This window comes from Chiroxiphia lanceolata, chromosome 11, assembly GCF_009829145.1.
Source record: "Chiroxiphia lanceolata isolate bChiLan1 chromosome 11, bChiLan1.pri, whole genome shotgun sequence".
NCBI lineage: Eukaryota > Metazoa > Chordata > Aves > Passeriformes > Pipridae > Chiroxiphia > Chiroxiphia lanceolata.
In genome coordinates, this window is record NC_045647.1 from 21,226,369 (window position 1) to 21,245,861 (window position 19,493).

The 19,493-nt window shown below is 42.7% G+C and overlaps 1 protein-coding gene across 1 annotated transcript; it reads left to right on the forward strand.

Moving 5' to 3' along the window:
• Positions 1-412: 412 nt before the first annotated feature.
• Positions 413-18,119, forward strand: RAB43 (RAB43, member RAS oncogene family). The gene is made up of 3 exons (XM_032698630.1): positions 413-672; positions 9,331-9,514; positions 10,395-18,119. Exons 1-3 carry the CDS (start codon positions 463-465, stop codon positions 10,646-10,648), a joined length of 648 nt encoding a protein of 215 aa, XP_032554521.1. The 5' UTR covers positions 413-462; the 3' UTR covers positions 10,649-18,119.
• The last annotated feature ends 1,374 nt before the right edge of the window (positions 18,120-19,493 follow it).

Here is a 19,493-nt window from a genome sequence, read left to right on the forward strand (position 1 = left end):
GCGAAGGCACCGGGGCAGCTCCTGGCGGGGGGCCGCACCCCCGGCCCGGGTGTTCCCCGGGCACAGCCGGACCCCACTCGGTCCCAGCGGCGCCCCAAGCCCGGCCGAGCCCCGTGAGAGGCGGTGCCGGCGAGGGGCGGTGCCGGTGCCGGGGGTGCTGGGGCGGGGCGGGGCGGGGCGGGGCGGTGCTTGTGCTGGGGCGGTGCCAGGGGCGGTGCGGGGTCGGTACCGGTGCCAGGGCGGTGCCGGTGAGAGGGTTCTGGGGCGGTGCTGGGGCGGGGCGAGGGGCGGGGGCGGGGGCGGTGCCGGTGCCGGTGCCGGTGCCGGTGCCAGGGCGGTGCCGGGGCGGGGGCGGTCCCGCTCGGCCCGGGCGGCGGGCGCTGCGCAGAGCCGAGCCCAGCCGAGCGGGGCTGAGCCGAGCCGGCTCCCTCGGCCGCGGGCGGAGGCCGGAGCGCGCCCGCCATGCCCGGGCTGCCTGCGCTGGGCGCCGGCTCCGACCCCGAGGAGAGCTATGACTTCCTCTTCAAGCTGGTGCTGATCGGGGACGCCAGCGTGGGCAAGACCTGCCTGGTGCAGCGCTTCAAGACCGGGGCCTTCGCCGAGCGCCAGGGCAGCACCATCGGCGTGGACTTCACCATGAAGAGCCTGGAGATCCAGGGCAAGCGGGTGAAGGTGAGCGCGGCCCCGGGCCCGGCGGTGCCCCCGGCGCAGAGCGGGGCCGGCGGGGCCGCACCGAGCCCCGCGGTGCCCCGGGCGCCGCTCCCGAGCAGCCCCGCGGGCCGGGCGCGCCCATGGCGCGGCAGCAGCGGCCTCGGGGCCGGGCCGGGCCGGGCCGGGGGAGAGCCCCGCCGGGACACGCCGTGGCCCCGGGCCGGGAGAGAGCCCCGCCGGGACACGCCGTGGCCCCGGGCCGGGAGAGAGCCCCGCCGGGACACGCCGTCAGCAATGGATGTGGAACGGGCAGATTCAGAGAAGCTGGGGGAGCCGTTGTTAAATTGGGCGTGTTTAAAAGTCATCTTAAGACGCTGTTTACAGAGTGTCACAGGAAGTACAATTTTTACAGTTCTTCGCAAACCAGAACGAGTAAACCCTAAATCTGACATCTGCTTTTCTCATGCTGGTTGTTAGGGTTAGAAAGAGGGTAGGACCTGTACCCAGTGGATCTCTCCTCAGATTGTCAGTGGCACACATTCCCGACATCAGACTGGGCCTCTGAGCACAGAAGTGTGAGCAAACAGTGGGGAGAAGAGGTTTAAAGCACCTGTGGTTTGTAGGGGGCTGCTGGGATAAATCCCTTCACCAGCCCCTCCAGAATGGAATCGTACAGCTGTACTTCCTCACCCACTAAAAAGCACTGTGTGCACTCACTGCCTGGAAAAGATCATGGAATTGTAAAGCTTCCAGTGGCACAGAAATACAGTAATTGCACTTGAATTTTAACACTTACTGAAGTAAGTGTCAAAGTCCTCTATTATCTTTTTATTATAAATTAACTTTGGTGAGCAGAATATTAAGCAGAGAAAGTTACAGAAAATGGAAGGAAGGCTCACTTTTTTTAGGAAAAGAGGGGAATTAGAAGTTCCGCACCCAACAAAGGTGTTTATATTCTTGGTACTCTGACACCTTTTCCTGTCGTGTCTGGCTGGGGCTAAGGAGCTGGAAAGGAAACTCTTCTGTTTGTGCTGTCAGTACCCTCTCCTGCACTTTCTAGTGAGCTGGTAGGAGCGGGGGTTCTCCTTTAAGGTTGAAACCTGGCTCCATTTAAATGCTGGGCACATAAAAAGTGACAAATGTGTCTGTTCCTCCTGCCAGGGGTCTCAGCCAGAGATTTCAGGAGTAGGGCAGGACTAGCTCAGGAAATAAGCTAAAGTTCCTAGGTGTGCTTTTTTTCACTGTCAGTACTTACACCTGAATATTCCTGTATTAGGAGTCAGTCTGTAGAAAAATCTGTGGGTTATCTCCAAGTATTTTACAAACAAAAACAAAATAAGAAAATGCAAGGTCTTAAGGCTCTCTTTTTCTTTGGATTGTTCAGTACTTCCACTTAGAAAAAAATATTGGGATGCACAGATTGAAGAGTGTTTTGAGGAATACTTTAGACAAATTATTGCAACATTGTTGCTGATTTACCTTACAGACATTTTTGTCAACTGCTGAGTCAGGCATACAACTAGAAAATGAAAACATTTGCTTAGAGGGATTTTTTTGTTTGGTCTCTTAGGGTGTGTGGGGGGTGTGAAGTTAAAGTTGGGCTTTTCCAGTTGGATTGAGATTTCAGAGCAGTCCATCTAATTGGGTGGGTTTGCTCAGCATGCTGTTGGAAACAGAAAATAAGGAGGCATTTTATTACACTTTGGTGAGCCACCTGACAAAGCAGGCAGGTGTGTGTGTGGGGGGGGTGTTGCAGGCTGTACAAGTGTGGCCGAGGTGCAGGTTACAGTGACTGCAGGAGGAGCACTTCAGCTCCCTGCACAGGTCATTCCCAGCCTGTTAGTAAACAAGCCCGTACGTGTGCTGGGTGAGAGGTGCACTGTGGTTCTCATTCTTCTGCCTCAGGCACCTGAGACACACTGGTTTAAAAGGGTTTTGCATAAGCTGATGATTGGGATGCCTCAAATCAAGAGATGTTCAGGATGTGTTTAAATAAGTTTGACCTTAGAGAAAGGTCCTTACAAAAGCATGCAGGGGATTCTGCTCCAATATCATTGGGAGTTTATGCTGCTCGAGACAGTACCTTCATAAGGAATGCAGGGACTTGTTTTCTGTTTAGCAAATGCTGCAAGAATAAGAAAATCCCCGTTTTTATAAGCTCATCTTTAGTAGTCCCTTCAGAACAAGTGTCTACAAAAAGAGTCCCAAGGAGCTTTTGAACACTGCTTGCTCCACATCCCCAGTGGCCTAAGGTTCCTTTTTAGTCAGGCTGAGGATAGTATTATGACCCAACACTTATTTTGAGATTGAAACAAACATTTTACGGTTAATTGTGTCAGTGCTCCCTTCTGCCTCAAATGTTCCCATTACAGTTACATAATGCTTCTGAAACATTTGGAGCCCAAGGATTTTAAGTCTCACTTCCTTTTGATTCATTTTGTTGGCTAAGGGAAAAGATGCATGTTGGGATACAGAGGGTTATGGTTCTGCAAATAACTTTTTTTATTATTTATAAACTTGAGGTTTCCTTGCACCTTAAAGCTGCATTCCCTCGAGTGTCTCATGTGGAGTTTCATACACTGCTGCTTCATCAGCTGCTGGGCCTGGCTGCTGTGAGCTGGGGGCTCCTGGAGGTGTTGGAGCTGAAAGGCCCCGTGGCACAGAGCCAGGTGGGGATTTTGCACGTGTAGCACACTAATGGAACTTCACAGCCAAAGCTACCTGTGCTGACCACCTGGATTTTTGTCACAAAGGCAAAATCTGACCAGCGTGTATCCAGAATTTCCCTGTCAGCTTTATGAAATGTCTGCAGTCTATATTCTTTTAAAAATATGCTCTACTGTATGCTGTCTAACTGCTTGAAATTGTGGTATGGTGCTCTCTCTAAAATCCATCCTTCTTAGCTGACTAAATTCTAGAGTACAGACTGTAGTTCCCTAAAGTTGGTCTTGTTAATCACTTAAAAGTGTTTAAAAGTTATGTTAATCACTTAATGCACAGTGATTGAAGTCCTATTGATAAAATAATGACTTGAGTGATAGAAAGAATCTGGCAAACAGAACAAATATGTTTGGTAACTGTTATGTCACTGTAAGAAAAGATATTTATAAAATGCTGGAATCAAGATTTTACATAATGATAGGCAAGGACATTCCTAAGTCCAAGTCCATAAATCATGGTTAGTAATAACAAAATTCCTTTTCTTTTAATGAATTACCTCCAGGGAACTGATAAATTAATTGAGCATCTTTAATGTCTACTTTATGCAGTAGTATTTTACATAAACTGAATATTTTTGTCCTCAATGCCGTAGTTTTTCTCTCTCAGTATGTGTTTCAGAAAGTGGCAGAAGAACAGTTGAAAACACATTCCTTTTATAGAAAATACTTCTTCATGTATCATTGCACTTTTTAATTTCCAAGCTTTTCCAGCCCATATGTTATCAAGATTATTGGCTTTTATTCAGGCCTCATGGCTGTAAACTATATTCCTTTAATAATGGGCCAAAATGTAATGTGTCATTATCTGGCCAAATTACAAGTAATATAAAGTTATGACTTGTTAACTGTCTTGTCCCCTGACTGTTGATTTAATAATGTTGCTAAACAAATACAGGCAGAGCAATTGGTTATTACATGGAAGTAATATTATTTGATATTCAGAGGAAGTGTAGCTCTCTGTCAGCTACTTGGACACATACAAGTCTGGAGTAAATGGAAATACTGCATTCCCATCAAACAAGGATTCCTCATTCTCTGAAAATTCTGTAGGGAAACAGTTGAATGGAGCAGTTCATCCTGTGTAAGAATATCACTTTAAATTGAAATACACTGCCATAGAGATGTTGCTTCTGGGAAAAACTGCGTAGATGAAGTTGCAAGACTTCCAGTAAGTGTTTTTAGGAGCAAGTGTTTGTGATTTGCCAGCCTACAGAAATGTATGTTGCTGTTTGCCATTTGAGATGACAGGATTCAGACACGGTCAGTTGGTTAAGATTCTTTTAGCACAGTCTTTGTGTCCAGTATTTCACTGCTGGGAGATTTTATGGAAGTTGCTATATTGTCACAAAAGTGACATTTCTATTTTTGTAAAGAAAGATATCAGCTGTAGGATGTACTTACTTATTGCTTATGCTGCTTCAGAAGCAAAACTGAACTCCTGTGATACTTTAGAAGAATCAGGAGAGTACTTAATAAATTATGTATGAAGTAAGGGAGGGAGAAATTATTTAGTGTGTCTTGAGGCCATCTGTTAAGCATTAACCTTTGATAAACAATATGTTCACCAATGCAAGAAGAATCCACATGACCCATTGGATAATGCTTGTTTACGATGCTCTTTGGTCAACCTGTCACTCACCGTTTTCACCACTCTGTTCCTGTAGTTCAAGACCTGCTTTCTGCATTCTGGGATCATTTCCCAGAATGATCTTCCAGAGACCCACCATAAATGTTACCACCTATTTTCCTCAGTACATCCAGTTGACACATCCTTGTTTCAGTTTTTCTCTCCTGTCCCACCGTGAAGGGCTTGGCCCTGTGTCCGTGGCACCCTGCCTGTGGGTTCTGGGCAGCAGCTCCCAGGTGTGTCCATCCCTCCTGTGCCTACAGCTCGGGATGCTGCTGCCAGGAATGCTGGCTCCCGTTCAGCTGTCTGCAAGGACCCCCAGGGCCTCTCCAGCACAGCTGCTCCCAGCCACTCACACATCCTGCACCCCTGGGAGGGGCAGTGCCATACACTCCCCGAGGGCTCCTCCTCAACAGGAAAAGATGAGAAAGCAAACAGAAGAAGATGGTCAAGACTATGTCTAATGTATTTATGGGGATTATATGGAGTCATGAAAATTCTTACAAGAGATAATAGTTCAGCACTGTGCTGTTCAGTGCCAGCCAGTGCTATGGGCTCTGCTGTCCAAAAATTTCGAAGCTCAGAGCGGATCAAAATAATACACCTTTTGTAAGTAAATGTGTATTCAATAGTGAAACAATTAGCACAAGAAAGGTGGCTCCTTGTCTTTGTTCACTTGGAGTATTCTGTCATATTCCTTCTGGACAATGGGTACTTTTTCCCTGGTTTTTATCCTGTCCTCCCTGGTTACTACTGATGGTCCCCTTGAAGGCCTGGCACCAATCTTTTGTTTCATAGATGTTTTTTCGTAGTATCCTCAGATGAATACAACACAGTTCTCCAGCAATCCCACCTTCTGTCTTTCTCACACCAAAATTGTTGTGAAAGTAATGACAAAATCAGGAGTTGCTTCAAAAGGTTACTGAGTGACAGATGTGGCTTCTATCATGTTATTTACAAAGCTGAAGCACTTAAATCGAGGAAATAAATAATTAAGGACTTCGTGTCATATACTGCATGTCATATACTAATACAATAGAATACATGATCACATCTTTTTTGGTAACCTGTGGCTAGTACAGTTCATTTGGTATTTGATTTTAACAGTTAAGCTACACTGAGGGACTTTTGAACGAGAAATACTAAGACTATACTTTTTCCAAGGAATTTGTAATTGTTATTCTTGTCAAGAGTTAAATGCTTGTAAATATAGTGTAACAGAAAGACTATATAAAAATTTTACTACAAAATGGCTATTTTAAATTACAGTTGTGATTGGTATTTACATATAGTTGTCATGTTTCTTTTTGAATAGAATTTGAAATGAATCTCTGTGCACCTGCTGGAGAAAATAGTGTTTACTTAGGATCAGAACTGGTATTTTTGTAATGACTTAAATTATATTTTTTTTATCATGCATTAGATTGATCAATGCTATATGGAAATATTTTTCTGGGAGTTTTCTAAAGATGCTGCCAAGCAAACTAGCCATACTTTGCCCTTAGAAATACAACTTGCTTTAAATTAAGTCATCTGTTTTGTAGTACTTGCTGTGTCTGCAGTGTCTATTCTTAATGATTTAAGATAAGACAGTTATTCAAACTTCAAACAGTGTGACAGGACAGGTTTTCAAGCTTCCAAATTGTGGGAAGCCCTTGCTGACAGTATTGCCTTGTCTTGGCGTAAACCAGTCGTTAAACTGTGCCTATATGTGGGTGATTTTCCCTGGAACAGGGAGCACTCACCTGGCTCCCTCTGCCCACAGAGGTGATGGAACAGGGACAGACACTGTGCCAGCTGCTGTGTGTGTTTGCAAAGAAGGTATCTGCTCAGGGTCTAATACATCCTGGAGCCTCAGCAAGGAGAGCAAAGCCCCACAAACTGAAGATCATATAATAAGCTACATGATTCAGAATCCTTACACAAGAGGAGTGACAAGTAGGGGAGCACAAAACTCAAGTGCCTGAGCTTACCCAGAGGATGTGGACTGGGAGGACAGGTGCTCTTGTTTGCTCTTGCGTGCTGTTTGAGCTCCTGAGAAGGTCAAAACTGTGCTCTCTGCTGTTCCCAGCAGGACTCTGAAGGCTTCAGCAACTTTGTACATTTAGTCCTGTGAACACAAGACACAAATGTTTGAGTTAAATGTGTAGGGGAGTGCTGTGAGATCTCGCTGGTGACATTTTGAGGTTGTTCTGTCACTACTGCAGAAATTGGGAAGGACCAGAGAAAGACAAATGTTGTACTCATCTTCAGAAAGGGCAAGAAATCCTGGAATGGCTGGTCAGATTCATTTTGGTCCCTGGGAAAATCATGGACCAATTCTGTCTGGAAGAACTAAGTTTTGACTCCACTTAAAAGCAGTTGGCTTTGTCACCTCCCAAAATCTGTCCCAACCTCAGTGATTCTGTGATTCTCATGGAGTGTACTTATACAGAGGTTTTCAAAATCCAGCATATAGCACTGGCTTGCTGAGTCACTCTACACTTCCATTTATACCATGTGAAAAGTATGAGCTCAAACAATTTTATTTTTTAATTTAAAAACTTTCTAACTTGTCTGTATGCACAGAATCACTCAGACCTCTCCCAAGCGTTGAGTAATCATCATTAGTCTTGTTTTGCACTTGACCTAATCAAGTACTGAGATTTAAAACTATGTAACAGACACAAAGGTCTAGTGGGGAGACTTGAGTGCAGAGATTGTACATAAACCTGTCCTGAACTTCCCTGTCTCCAGTAATTGCTGCTGACTGCTCTGAATCATTATCTGTTCCATTAATAATCATTACTTTGTGGTTTTCTGAGTCCATTACAGTCCTTTCCCCTTCTCTGAGAAAGCTCTTACCAGAACTGAGAAGTCCTTTTTCATTGGGTTGGTTCCTTTTAAGCTGTACATGTATCATTTGGGATCTAAATGCTTGGTTGGCACAGGAAATGAGATCTCATCAGTACAGCCTTTTCCAAAGGGAAAGTTACTGCTCAAAAATGCAGGAGTCAGAAGATAGAAAGAAAATGCTATTGTGCAAAATAAATAAATAAATAAATGATTCCATATTATTTGATGTAAAATATCACTGATACATTGTATTGTGTCAGGTCTTTAAAATAAGGAGGTTGAGAGAGGGGGGAAACAATAAATAACAGGTCCACACTTTGGGAGGATTAAAAACCCCAGAAGTATTTGCTTATGCTCTGTCTCATAAGAAGAGATGCAAAGTATAAGGAATGGCACAAAAAGACAAGCAGTGGTCTCTCATTTATCATTTGGGATAGAGAAGTGAAAGTACAACAGAGGGACTGAAAATATAAAATTTATAAAAGGAAATTCTTTGGTTTCATTGCTACTGTGTGTTGAAGACAAGAGCTTTGAAAGATTCAAAAAGGATTAGAGATTTATATGGAAGATGAGAACATCCACAGTTACTTCAGATTAAAAGATCCTGGACTATAAGCCGTCATATTCCAGGACATTAGACAACCTATAAAACAAGAGGATTTAGAAAGACATTTTCCCTATGAGCAGGATATTGTGTTTGTCCACTCTGAGTTATTTGGCTTCTTCCTCTGGAACATCTAGTACTGAGAACTCAAACCCTGATACTAAACTCATAATTCTCATGCTGCTGGATTTGGACAAAAGTGTGTAAGCCAAGCATTTCTTCTTCCTGCCCTAGTGTAATGTCTGTTCTTCCACCTGGAAAAGGACAGGCGACTAGCCTGACTCGATCTTTGACCTTACTGAAACCTAGAATTGCTGGCTTTTCATTTATACACTTTTATCTATATTCTTTGAATTGTCTCATATTTCCTTCTGAAACAGCATCAGTGCTCTCAGGTGATGTGAGCACATCCTGCCCCAGTCGTTCCTGCCCCCGTAGCAGAACTGGCAAACCCACAGCAGTGCCACAGATGATATTCCACTGAAAAACCACCTGTAGTTTCAGTGACACACCAGATGAACTGGAGTGGCTTTGCTATGGGGGAACATCTTGTTCTGCTGACTGTGCTAGAGGAGGTGACAAAGGGCTAGGGCTGGACACACAAGAGATAATTTCATAATCTGCCACAGAAGAAGCTCACTGCAGGAACACAGTGTGTCCCAACTGATACAGATATAACCTTTCAGCAGCTAAGTTCTCAGCATGTATTACATATGTGTATGTTTATATCACGGTTCTCAAGCATATATTGTCATCATCCTTCAATCATGAACAAAAGACTAGAAAAATGTGGTGCCAGAATTCATTATTTACACAGGAGAGTGATCTGGGGTGCTGTCCCTGGGTCCAGCAGAGCTGGCTGGCCCGTGTCTCACTGTCCCTGTTTCATCCAGCTGCAGATCTGGGACACGGCCGGCCAGGAGAGGTTCCGCACCATCACGCAGAGTTACTATCGCAGCGCCAACGGGGCCATCCTGGCCTACGACATCAGCAAGAGGGGCTCCTTCCTGTCCATCCCTCGCTGGATCGAGGATGTCAGGAAGTACGCCGGCTCCAGCATAGTGCAGTTACTGATTGGTGAGTTGAAAACATTCACACCAGCACTGCAGCCTACTACTGCTCAATGTAATTATTTGCAATACTTGTTTAGGGTGGTTAGAAGTTTTATTTCTGGTTGAAGTTAAGATGCAAGCAATAGATCTGATTGGAAATATGACCAATTTTTTTTAATTAGAAAACACTGATTCATCCAAACAGAAATGTTTTGCTTTGATTAACTTATGTTAAGAAGTAGACAGCTTTGAATCCTTTGCATCTCCTGGATTTCCAGGTTCTGAGGCACAGCTGCTGTGGAGATGTTCTCATGATAAAGATCCCAAGGTTTTCAGGGCCTAGAGAAGCTCTGTCATAGCAAGCACAGGAACACCCACACGCTTCAGCAGACAGGGGATTTTGGAAGGCCTTTGGGGCAGTCAAGGCGTGTCAGTTCTCTGCTGGAAGTTCTGCTTCCCAGCCCCAATGTTTTGGACTCAGATGTGGCTCTCGGGGCCACGTCCATTAGACCTGCTAATGGAACAGCAGTACTATTCTGATTTCCCTAGGGCCCAGCAGACAGCTGCTGCTTTCACAAGATGGTTTCAGCTTTCATTTCTAGCCCATTTTAATTTTGTTAAGGTCTACAGCCACCACTGTTCAGTTACTTTTTCTGTCCTATGAGTCACACAGAAATACAAGTTGGAAGGGGTTCATGAGATTATGGAAGGGGTTCATGAGCTCCAACCTCCTGCTCAGAGCGAGGCCAATGGCAGGTTGGTGAGGGCCTTTTCAGTCAAATTCTGAAAACCCCCATGACTGGAAATCCTGCAGCTTCCCTGGGCAACCGGAGAACCTCCAGCTACACACTTCCTGTGGCATAAACAGTCATTATAAATTACTCTGTTGTTTCCTTCCCTCCCAGGAAACAAGTCTGACCTAAGTGACCTTCGAGAGGTTCAGCTAGAAGAGGCCCAGAGCCTGGCTGAACACTATGACAATATCATCTGTGCCATCGAGACCTCTGCGAAGGACTCCAGCAACGTGGAGGAGGCGTTTGTGAAGATGGCCACGGAGCTCATGATGAGGCACGGCGGGCCCATGTTCAGTGAGAAGAACACTGACAGCATCAAGCTGGACAGCAAAGACGTTGTGGAAGGCTGGGGGTGTGGTTGCTGATAAGAGCTAGGTGATATCCCTGACTTTACCGGAATTTAGATGGTGCTTCACCCTAATGCTGAGTAGCATGGTAGCCATACTCTCCTCCTCCTGTGAAACCAGCAATTTTGTAGAAGTTAGACACAATCCTGTTTGCTTTGGTGTCTTATTTTTAAAAAGGGACTTTTGAGAGGTAGTCCTGAAAGTCAAACCCTCTGAAAAACTTACTTAACATTTGTCCCCACTGTTTTATTTTCTGTAACCTTCATATGAGTTACAAAAATGGCGGAAACAGCTTTCAACTGGTGATGTGGGGTGGGGAGACAGGTGGCTGGGGAAGAGACATGCAAAGCCAAAGTTCTGAAACATTTAGCACGGGACTGTTGGCAAAGGAGGTCCCTTTTGAAAAAAGCAATCTTGACAATGTCTCTTGAAATCCTCAGCACTCCACTAGTGACCAAAAAGTGACGATGTCTTTGATAAAGGTATTTCAAGTGACATAATCCCCAGCATTTTGATTACAGGACCAAATAGCAGGTACCTGTCCTAGGGCATAGACTGCTAGTTACTGTGGAACAGGCCCAGGTGGGGGAGCCTTCTCTCAGGTTTTGTGATGATTTTAAGTTATCATTTTAACAGAAGCAAAATCAGCCCGAGCAATATCACGACTTACTGTCAAGCAGGATTAGACTAGGGTAGTTATTTCTATACAGCCTCGAGGAGAGGGTAGATGCATTTCATTTGTTATTATTTGCACAGTGATAGCTCCTTTTTCCTAGTGGGTATCACTGAGGTTTTGCCCTCAGGTCTCATAATTTCATTTCACAGTTCAAGACCTGCACCACTGGAAACAGGAACTGGAGAAACTTTGAGCTGACTGTAGTCACGACCTCTTGCCATGTGCCTAATGGTCATTTACAGGGTTAATTCTGGTCATACATTTGACATTATGTTACCCGAGTGTTCATTGCTTAAGTGGCATAAGTGGATTTGATTTTTGTATTGGTTTTGTTTTTTAAACCATCTCTTTAAATACCAGATGGGCATATAATGGGAAAGAAGAGCTCAGAGTAGCTGTAAACTGCATGCATTGCAACTTCTTAGCTTTGAGAAACCAGCGTCTTTTTGAGTGATTCCCTCCCAACTTTGAACCCAAATGTTTCCCTCTCCCTATCGCAAGTTACCAGTTGCTTTTCATTTCATGAAAACATTCATCAGAAAAAATCTTTCATTGTTGATCAAAAGTCTGCATTGTTAAGTAAAATTGATTTAATACTCCAGCTACACCCAGTTCTTTCAGATTTGGCTCTGTAGTGTGTGGTAGGTGCAGCTGAAGTACTGATGGCAGCATCCTCTGGGTTTACGCTCAGGCACCTTACAAAAAGGGAGCAGGAGCAGGAAGATTTTTAACTCTGCCAGTAAAGCAGTGGTGTTCAGGGATGGCAAGTGATCTTTGCAATCCTGATAAGATGAAGGAGCTCATTTTCAGAAAGCACACACTTCAAGTCATCATTTGTCTCTTTTGAAAAATCTTGATCAAAAAGGACTTGAATTGTTTTGCTACTAGGGCTGCACCAGTTTAGCCATTCAACATATCCAGTGGCATGAAAATTAGGAAGACTTAGGAAAGGGCTAATGGATACTAATTTTAATACTACTCATCTTCCTGTAGAAAATATTAAACCATTCTCTGGTCTTTCTGGTTTTTTAAACTATGAGGTAGATAATTGAGGAGTAACATATGCTTTGTAGCCTATTTGCTTCTAATCTGAGGGGTTAGTTTTCAGGTTTTACAGTTTTAAGAGAGTGAAAGGGCCTTACCTTTTTCAATTGGTATAGTTTTCACAATTCTAATATTTTATGTGGAAGAGCAGGCTGACCTGCAGTATTTGGTAGTATTTTTGGATAGTTTTCCAGGACATTCCCATCTCTCCTACATCCAAAGATAACAGGCAATAAGTTGTCCGGCTAGGCACTGAAAATGAGAATTGTCCAAACTCTGGATTTGTTAGTGTACTCCATCTATCCTACTCTCAGGAGCAACTGTGAAGACAGTCCAAGCTGAAACTCGGTCCTGGTGAGTGCTCTTTCTCCTGGTTAGATGGTCCTGAGATAGAGAATACTCAGAAGCATTTGACTTTGTGTCATGATACGTTACAGTTTACGTGTGTAGGTCATAGTCCTGCAGTTCTGTGTGCGTGAACATGGACCCCCAGATAAGCTCAGCCTCCCACTATTTGCAGGATTAGTGCCAAATTATTTAATGCTGATAAAAATTCACACGCATTTAAGAACAGTATTGCTGCTACTCAGACTGAAATCCATAGTTTACATAGTAACTCATGGAAAACTGGAACAAGGTGCAAAATGAACTGAAATCCTGCTTCCAGTGCAGTCAGTGAATGATTGTGTTTTTACGGTAGATGAAGAGAAGGAGTTATTGATTCATTTTCTTAGTTTGGAGGTTTGTTTAGTAAATAAGTAGAATTAGCCTAGGCACTATGCTTCTCCTTACAATTTACCTGGATGTTTCTCTTAAACTACCCTTGAAGGTTGAGACGCTGTCTGCAGGTTATTCTGGTTCAGTCACAAAACATGCAATGCAGCAGCAGGGACTTGTTTGCTGTGAAGGCACCGATTCTGATTAGTTTGCATTTTGCTGTAGAAAACTAAGACTCTGGCTTGCTATCAGTTTTGTCTTTTGGCTCTTCTATGTTGTAACAAGTGTAATACAAGTTTGCATGCCCTCCTAACTGAGCACAAGGGAACAAAGAAATAGACTGAAGGCCTGGTTTATTTTTTAGTTAGGGGCAGCTATGAGTGACGGTGCTCAGGCTGTGAGTAGTTCAGGTTTATTTTGATAACCAAACCTTTTCTCTGTCCATTGCAGTAGCACAGCACTCACTAGACTGAGAGCTTCTTGAGCAAAATGAACAGTAAGTGTAACTTAGAGCTTTTCACTGCCCTGCTGAAGACTTTCCTAAACCTGTAACTCACACCCAGCTGTGTAATTCAAACATTAGGAAGACAGTGCTGTTGGTTTAGTTCCACTAATCCTATTGAAACCAAAAGGGTACCTGGGAGAAGAGAGTAGCTATAAACCTGCGATTTACAGGTAAAAACTTGAGTTTCAGATCTTACAAATGTGCACTGATGTACATCGAGTGAATAATTCAGTAGTGCATGTTCAGAGTTCACAGCATAAACATTTGCCAAGAAACCTGTTTACTGGCAGTTGAACATTAACGAGAGTATGGTGCAGTAATTGCTTTTAAGCAGATCTCCTTGGCTGACCATGTGTTTGCATTAGTATTTATCATTTATTTTTGGCAGTGCAAAAATATTACAAAAGCACAGAAGGGGACGTTGATCCCTGCCTTGTAACACTTGGGAGTGGAATGCAGAGGCAAATACTGAAATGAAATCATCAGCACAATGGTTCCCAGGAGCATGGGCTTTGTTACCCTTTGTATTGATTTTGTTTTAAGCTAATTTCATCTCCAGTTACTCATCCAATCCATCATCACGGATGGAACTTGTACAAATATTTAGAATTTTGTAAATACAATCCAAATATATGTCAGCCCAGAAACCTGCTAACATTGGCTTTGCAAAACAAAATTTGAAAAAAAATTGAAAATACTTAAGATCAGAGGAAATGTCCTAATGATTTTATCCCTCTCACTGGAGTGGAAAGCAGGTTGTTTTGGTAGGTAACATTGCAAACTAAATGAAGCCCAGCTAATACTGCTAATAGATTTCCAAGAACTTCACCAAAGTGGAGCTCTTGCTCATTTTCTTTCTTTGCCATTAAAACTCATACTGATTTGAAGAACAGAGCTGCAATATACCTGCACTGCTGCAGTGGTACCTCACAGTGTTGATCCACCCACACAGTAACTCCCTAAATACCATTAAAGCCTTCCCTCGGTTTGCCCCAGGATCCATTGGCCCACTGAGACTGACACTCTGTTCATCTCAGTCCCAGCCAGGGGACCATTTGAATGTCTTCTGCTGTCTCACACCAGTCCTGAGGGAACTGGGAGGTAAAATATCCTTAGTTTCTCTTTGTGGGATTGTTTTACTCAATGGTACAATGAAAGTCTCTTTAAATCAAGATGAATTAATATGTTATTTCCTCAGTAGAAGTGGTTTCTCTTTACCTATCCTGCTGCCAAAACATTTATATATTAACAGACCACTGAAGTTTACCCTATTATTTTGGGCAAACAGTGTGCTGGAGGAAAATGAAGTGAGAACAATACATGCTTTGTGAACCTGAAAAATAAAGTTCCTCTCCCTCTGGTACCTTCCAGCGATGGGGAGTGCTCAGTCTAACCCCTGTCAGGCATTCTCACAGAATGGTGGTTCTTGGAACTGAAAGGAAACGAATCCCAAAGTTTGGGCTAATCACCCTAACCACTTAATTTTCCTTGCTCAAATGATACTAGATTGTTTTATCAACTAAAAGGCATTCTGTATTTACAAATTAGGCAATAAAAGATGCCAGGTTGTTAATGTAGATTAATATTTTACTACAGTTATATGAAGTATAGTGACTTTAAGAGTCATAGAGCAGAGTCCTTGATGATGGGGCTGTTCTTAGATTTGACAGTTCTTTTCCATGCCGTAAGAAGGGATTCATAGATTTGGGAAATGCTGTCTCAGTTTGATTTTTGTACTGTCTGTAGTAGTGCTGATTTTAGTTAGAGAAGCAGCCTCCTGGGTATCTTGGTTTTTACTGGCCAGATAACATTAGATTATTGAACTGGGTTATGGAGCAAAAAATCTCAGATGGAAGCATTTCATTGCAATCTCCGCTGCATACTTTAGGAAAAACTCCAACTATTCCACAGCTGGATGTTCTGGTTTCCAGCACAAGGTTAGCCCTCTGCATCTTCTTTATCATTTCAGTTTAGTTTACTTGGAAAAGAGCAGGGTTACAGAATCAAACCAACCCAAATATATAGTTGCTCTCCACAGAATTGTTGCCAGAGGTTAGATAAAAATAGCCAGGATACTCTCCTGTCCTGATCTTAGTATGACATCTTCAGGTGACTGAAATATGTTAAAATGCACTTTAAAAATAATCCTTTGAAGCATAAAAGGGTTGCAGGGTTTTTTTCACTGTGTCTTTTTTAACAAGGGTTTCTATTACTTGAATGCTGATAAAGGCAGTTCCCTGTATTACATAAGTAACTTTAGGCATCACTGAAAACAGACTGTCATCAGTTGTCTTGTTTTTCCATGTGAGTCAGTGGCCATGGAAGACAAGGGAACAGGAGAACTTCACAAGAATGAGGAAAGTGAAGCCTGAGTAACAGTCAGGGAAGATTTTCGATTTAGTCTGATGAAATGTGTTAGGTGCAATCAGTGCTTACTCAGTTCAAAGGAGATACTTTCCTTCCCAAAGGTAAAATAAAGCACTACTCGAGGAGTTACAGGTTTTCCTCTTTGCTTTTTGTACCACTGAAATTTGACTGCTTTCTGTACTGAAGAAGAGTGGTCTGCTAAGAACTAGTTAGGTGTATGGTAACAACAGAGTTTAACATTTGGAGAGCTGTTAAATTGGCTTAAAGTTGTATTTAGGACCTAGTCCTTCCATTATGAGGTTAAAAAACGTCTCTCTCCCCTAGGACACCATTTGAAAACCTTTAGAAGATCCAAGGTTGTACCTTAATAAAAATTTCTTGAGGCTTTCTATATCATTAAAAAGTCACTTTTCATGTTTCTTTTGGAGGACATTTTTAGATTATCCAAGTGAACTGCTGACACTCGTTGTGCTTTTTCTCAACCTCAAATTTAACAGAATAATGAGGATTAACCTTCCTATCATGAAGCATTTAAGCTTTCATAAGAACATATGAAACACACACCTTAGCATTAACTACTCTGTAGGAGTTTAAACCTCAGTTTCCCCCCTACAGCTAGATAAAAAAGATCCACATTGCTGTAAATTTTATCTTAAGAGACCAAAATTGTGGCAAGCTAGCAGTTTTAACTTCTAATTGTTCAATCAATAAAAAAAGGTTACGGCACAAAGATTATATTCTCCAGATAACAGCAGAGGAAAACTTCAAAGAGAAGACTGTATTTCCTTAGAAACTGTCCTTTTTAAGGCTCCTGCCCCACGTAATCTGTGCATCTCCAAAAGCCAATCTCCTAGTAACCACCTTTACACTGCACTGGGATGTGGAACATGTGATGATCAACACCCTTTCCTTCTGCAATAGATGCTCTGAGCAATATGGATTCCTCTGAAGATGTGAGGGAGTGATTTTGGGTACCTACACTATCGTATGTGAAAACAAGGGTATGGAAGGCTGTCCTCTGAACACGGCATGCAAACTTGTCTTGACAACTTGAAGGTATTTTTTAAAAGTGAGCCAAGAGCTGCATTTTCAGAGACATTAAAGCTGCAGACAGATGCCTGTCAACGTCTTCAAAAGCATCTTGGTACCATTACAAAAAAAGCACAGAACTTTTATGGAAGTGGTTTTGCACTAAAGGGAATCAAAGAAAAAAAACATTAATGTGAAAGGCAGAGCATCCTGATTATTCTACATTTTTCATGTTCATTCCCTAAATGCTGTGCATAAGGAAGCATTTTTCCCCTTTATAAGTGATATTAAAATAGATTATTCTAGGTGTGAAGAGTAGTTTGATACTTGACAAAATAAAATGCTATATATGTTTTCTTGAGAGAATGATAATATTGCTGAGGGTTTGGTGGTGTAGGATCAGGGATTCCCCAGAGTTGTGTTGGAATGGTGTGACACACACATACCATTCCCAAACCTGGGGAGGCCAAGGGATGAGACCAGACCCTGTCCTGCCTGCCAGACATAAAGTAGATACAGACATCTACTGAGCAGAAGGTGAATTTAGTTATTTGTAAGTGTTTTTAAAGATTTCTATTTTCTAAGTCTGTAAGGAGAAATTTCTTACAGTCAGATATGCTCAGTGCTGTCAACCAGCTTTTCCCTCTTCTGTGCCTCACTCTGTGATTTAACAGGTACAAAGCCCACAACTCCAGAGACAGGGAGCATTCCAGCCAGGCTGGCTCACACACCTGTTGGGGAGAAGGTGAAAATCTCTAATTCATATTGAATTCATTCACTGCATTCCAAAATTATCTGAGGGGTTTGGATGATAACAGTGTTAAAATGATTCTGCATTTTCTAGCACAAATGTGTTGCTGTTTTTCAAGGTTCCTTCAAGAGATGCCAGCTGTACATTTCTAATCATCAGTAACTGTTTTGCTTTGAAACTTTCTTATCACAATACTGTCTAGATCACTTGGAATATGAGGAGACAAGGGAGCAAGCTTGCATACTACGGTAATTTTTTATACTTTACCTTCATCTATTTATGAATTTATTATGAAAAGTATTTTTAAACATATAAAACCTGCTTTTGTTGTGAATTTTAGCAACGTAGTGGATACATTGTACTGTGTATCATTAAAAAGGTTTAATTAAAGTAAACTTTGCAATTAATATGTTTTGTTGTTATTTTATGCATGTACCTCGTTGTGATATATTATCAGAAACAAAATCAAGTTTGAAGAAATTATGTATCCCGTTCTACAGTGATGTACGGTCTGCTTTTACACAAGATATGACCTAATGTACCCTTCATTAAACAAATGGTGCTTAACTCTCTTCCTGTTATCCTTAAAACTGTCCATCCTTCCAGAAATGCATGCACTTTAAATTGCTTGAGTTAGTAAGCTCTGCAGCATAACTGTCTGGAAGATTAAGAATTAAAACCAAAATTTTCAGTGTTGGAGAAGTGCAAATAACTTTTTCAGTGCTTGCAATTAAGTGTAAACAATGTAGTTGCAACTGTACCTTCCCAAGGGAACATTTAGATCCTGGATTTTATTTAATTGTTGTAAATTAAACAAAGAAACACCCCTTTCTTTTTGCTTGGCTCGTTAATTCTAACGTCAGCAGATGCATATTTTTGATCCGCAGGAGCCAAATCCTGAATTGTTTGGTTCTGTATTCAGTCTGTGACTTCAGTAACAGCCTCAGATATCAAAACAGCAAGTTGTCAACGCAATGGCCATGCTCTAAAGCTGGTTCCTTAGAGTGCTGGCTGTAGCTGAATTTGTTAGTTAATTCTCTTATAATGACACTTTCTTTGCTACTGAAACATTCTGATCCATGTCACTGGTGTGCACAGTCCTGTAGAGAATTGGTGTGAGAGAGAAATATTGGAGGTGCCATGTTTAACACAAATACTGCAGGTGCCATGTTTAACACAAATACTGCAGGTGCCATGTTTAACACAGAAGTACTGCAGGTGTTACGCTCAGCACAAAAATACTGCAGGTGTCATGCTTAACACAGACCTACTCTTTGCAGGGATTGACCTTTATTTTCTCATGTGTTCTGCATATCTATCCTAGAGTTTATAAACATGGGGGGTGGGGGGTGAACCAACTTTTCCCTGTGTTTTTTGGTATGCTGTGAATTCCAAGGCTGTGATATGAGGACAAAGGTAACAATTTATAGAAGGCTGGGTTTCTTTTCTGTAAATACCACCATTATTATAATACAGTCCTAGAACAGAACACGTAGAGGAGTTCCCTCTAAACCTGTAACACCCCTGGCCCTCAAAAGCTGGGCTGTGCTTTCCCAGCACATGCCACTGATGAGCTAGTGCTGTGTCTCCTCGGGTGACCCTTGGAATGTGCCTGTCCTGCTGTAATAAGCTCTCCCAGTATCCCCAGAGCACAGAGGACGCACACCTGTGTCAACACAACTAACTGGTGCCATAGCTGCATAGGGTCATCTCTCAAAGCACGGAGTGACACGCAGAGCACAGCTCTGACTGAGCAGGAGCACCATGGGGGCAC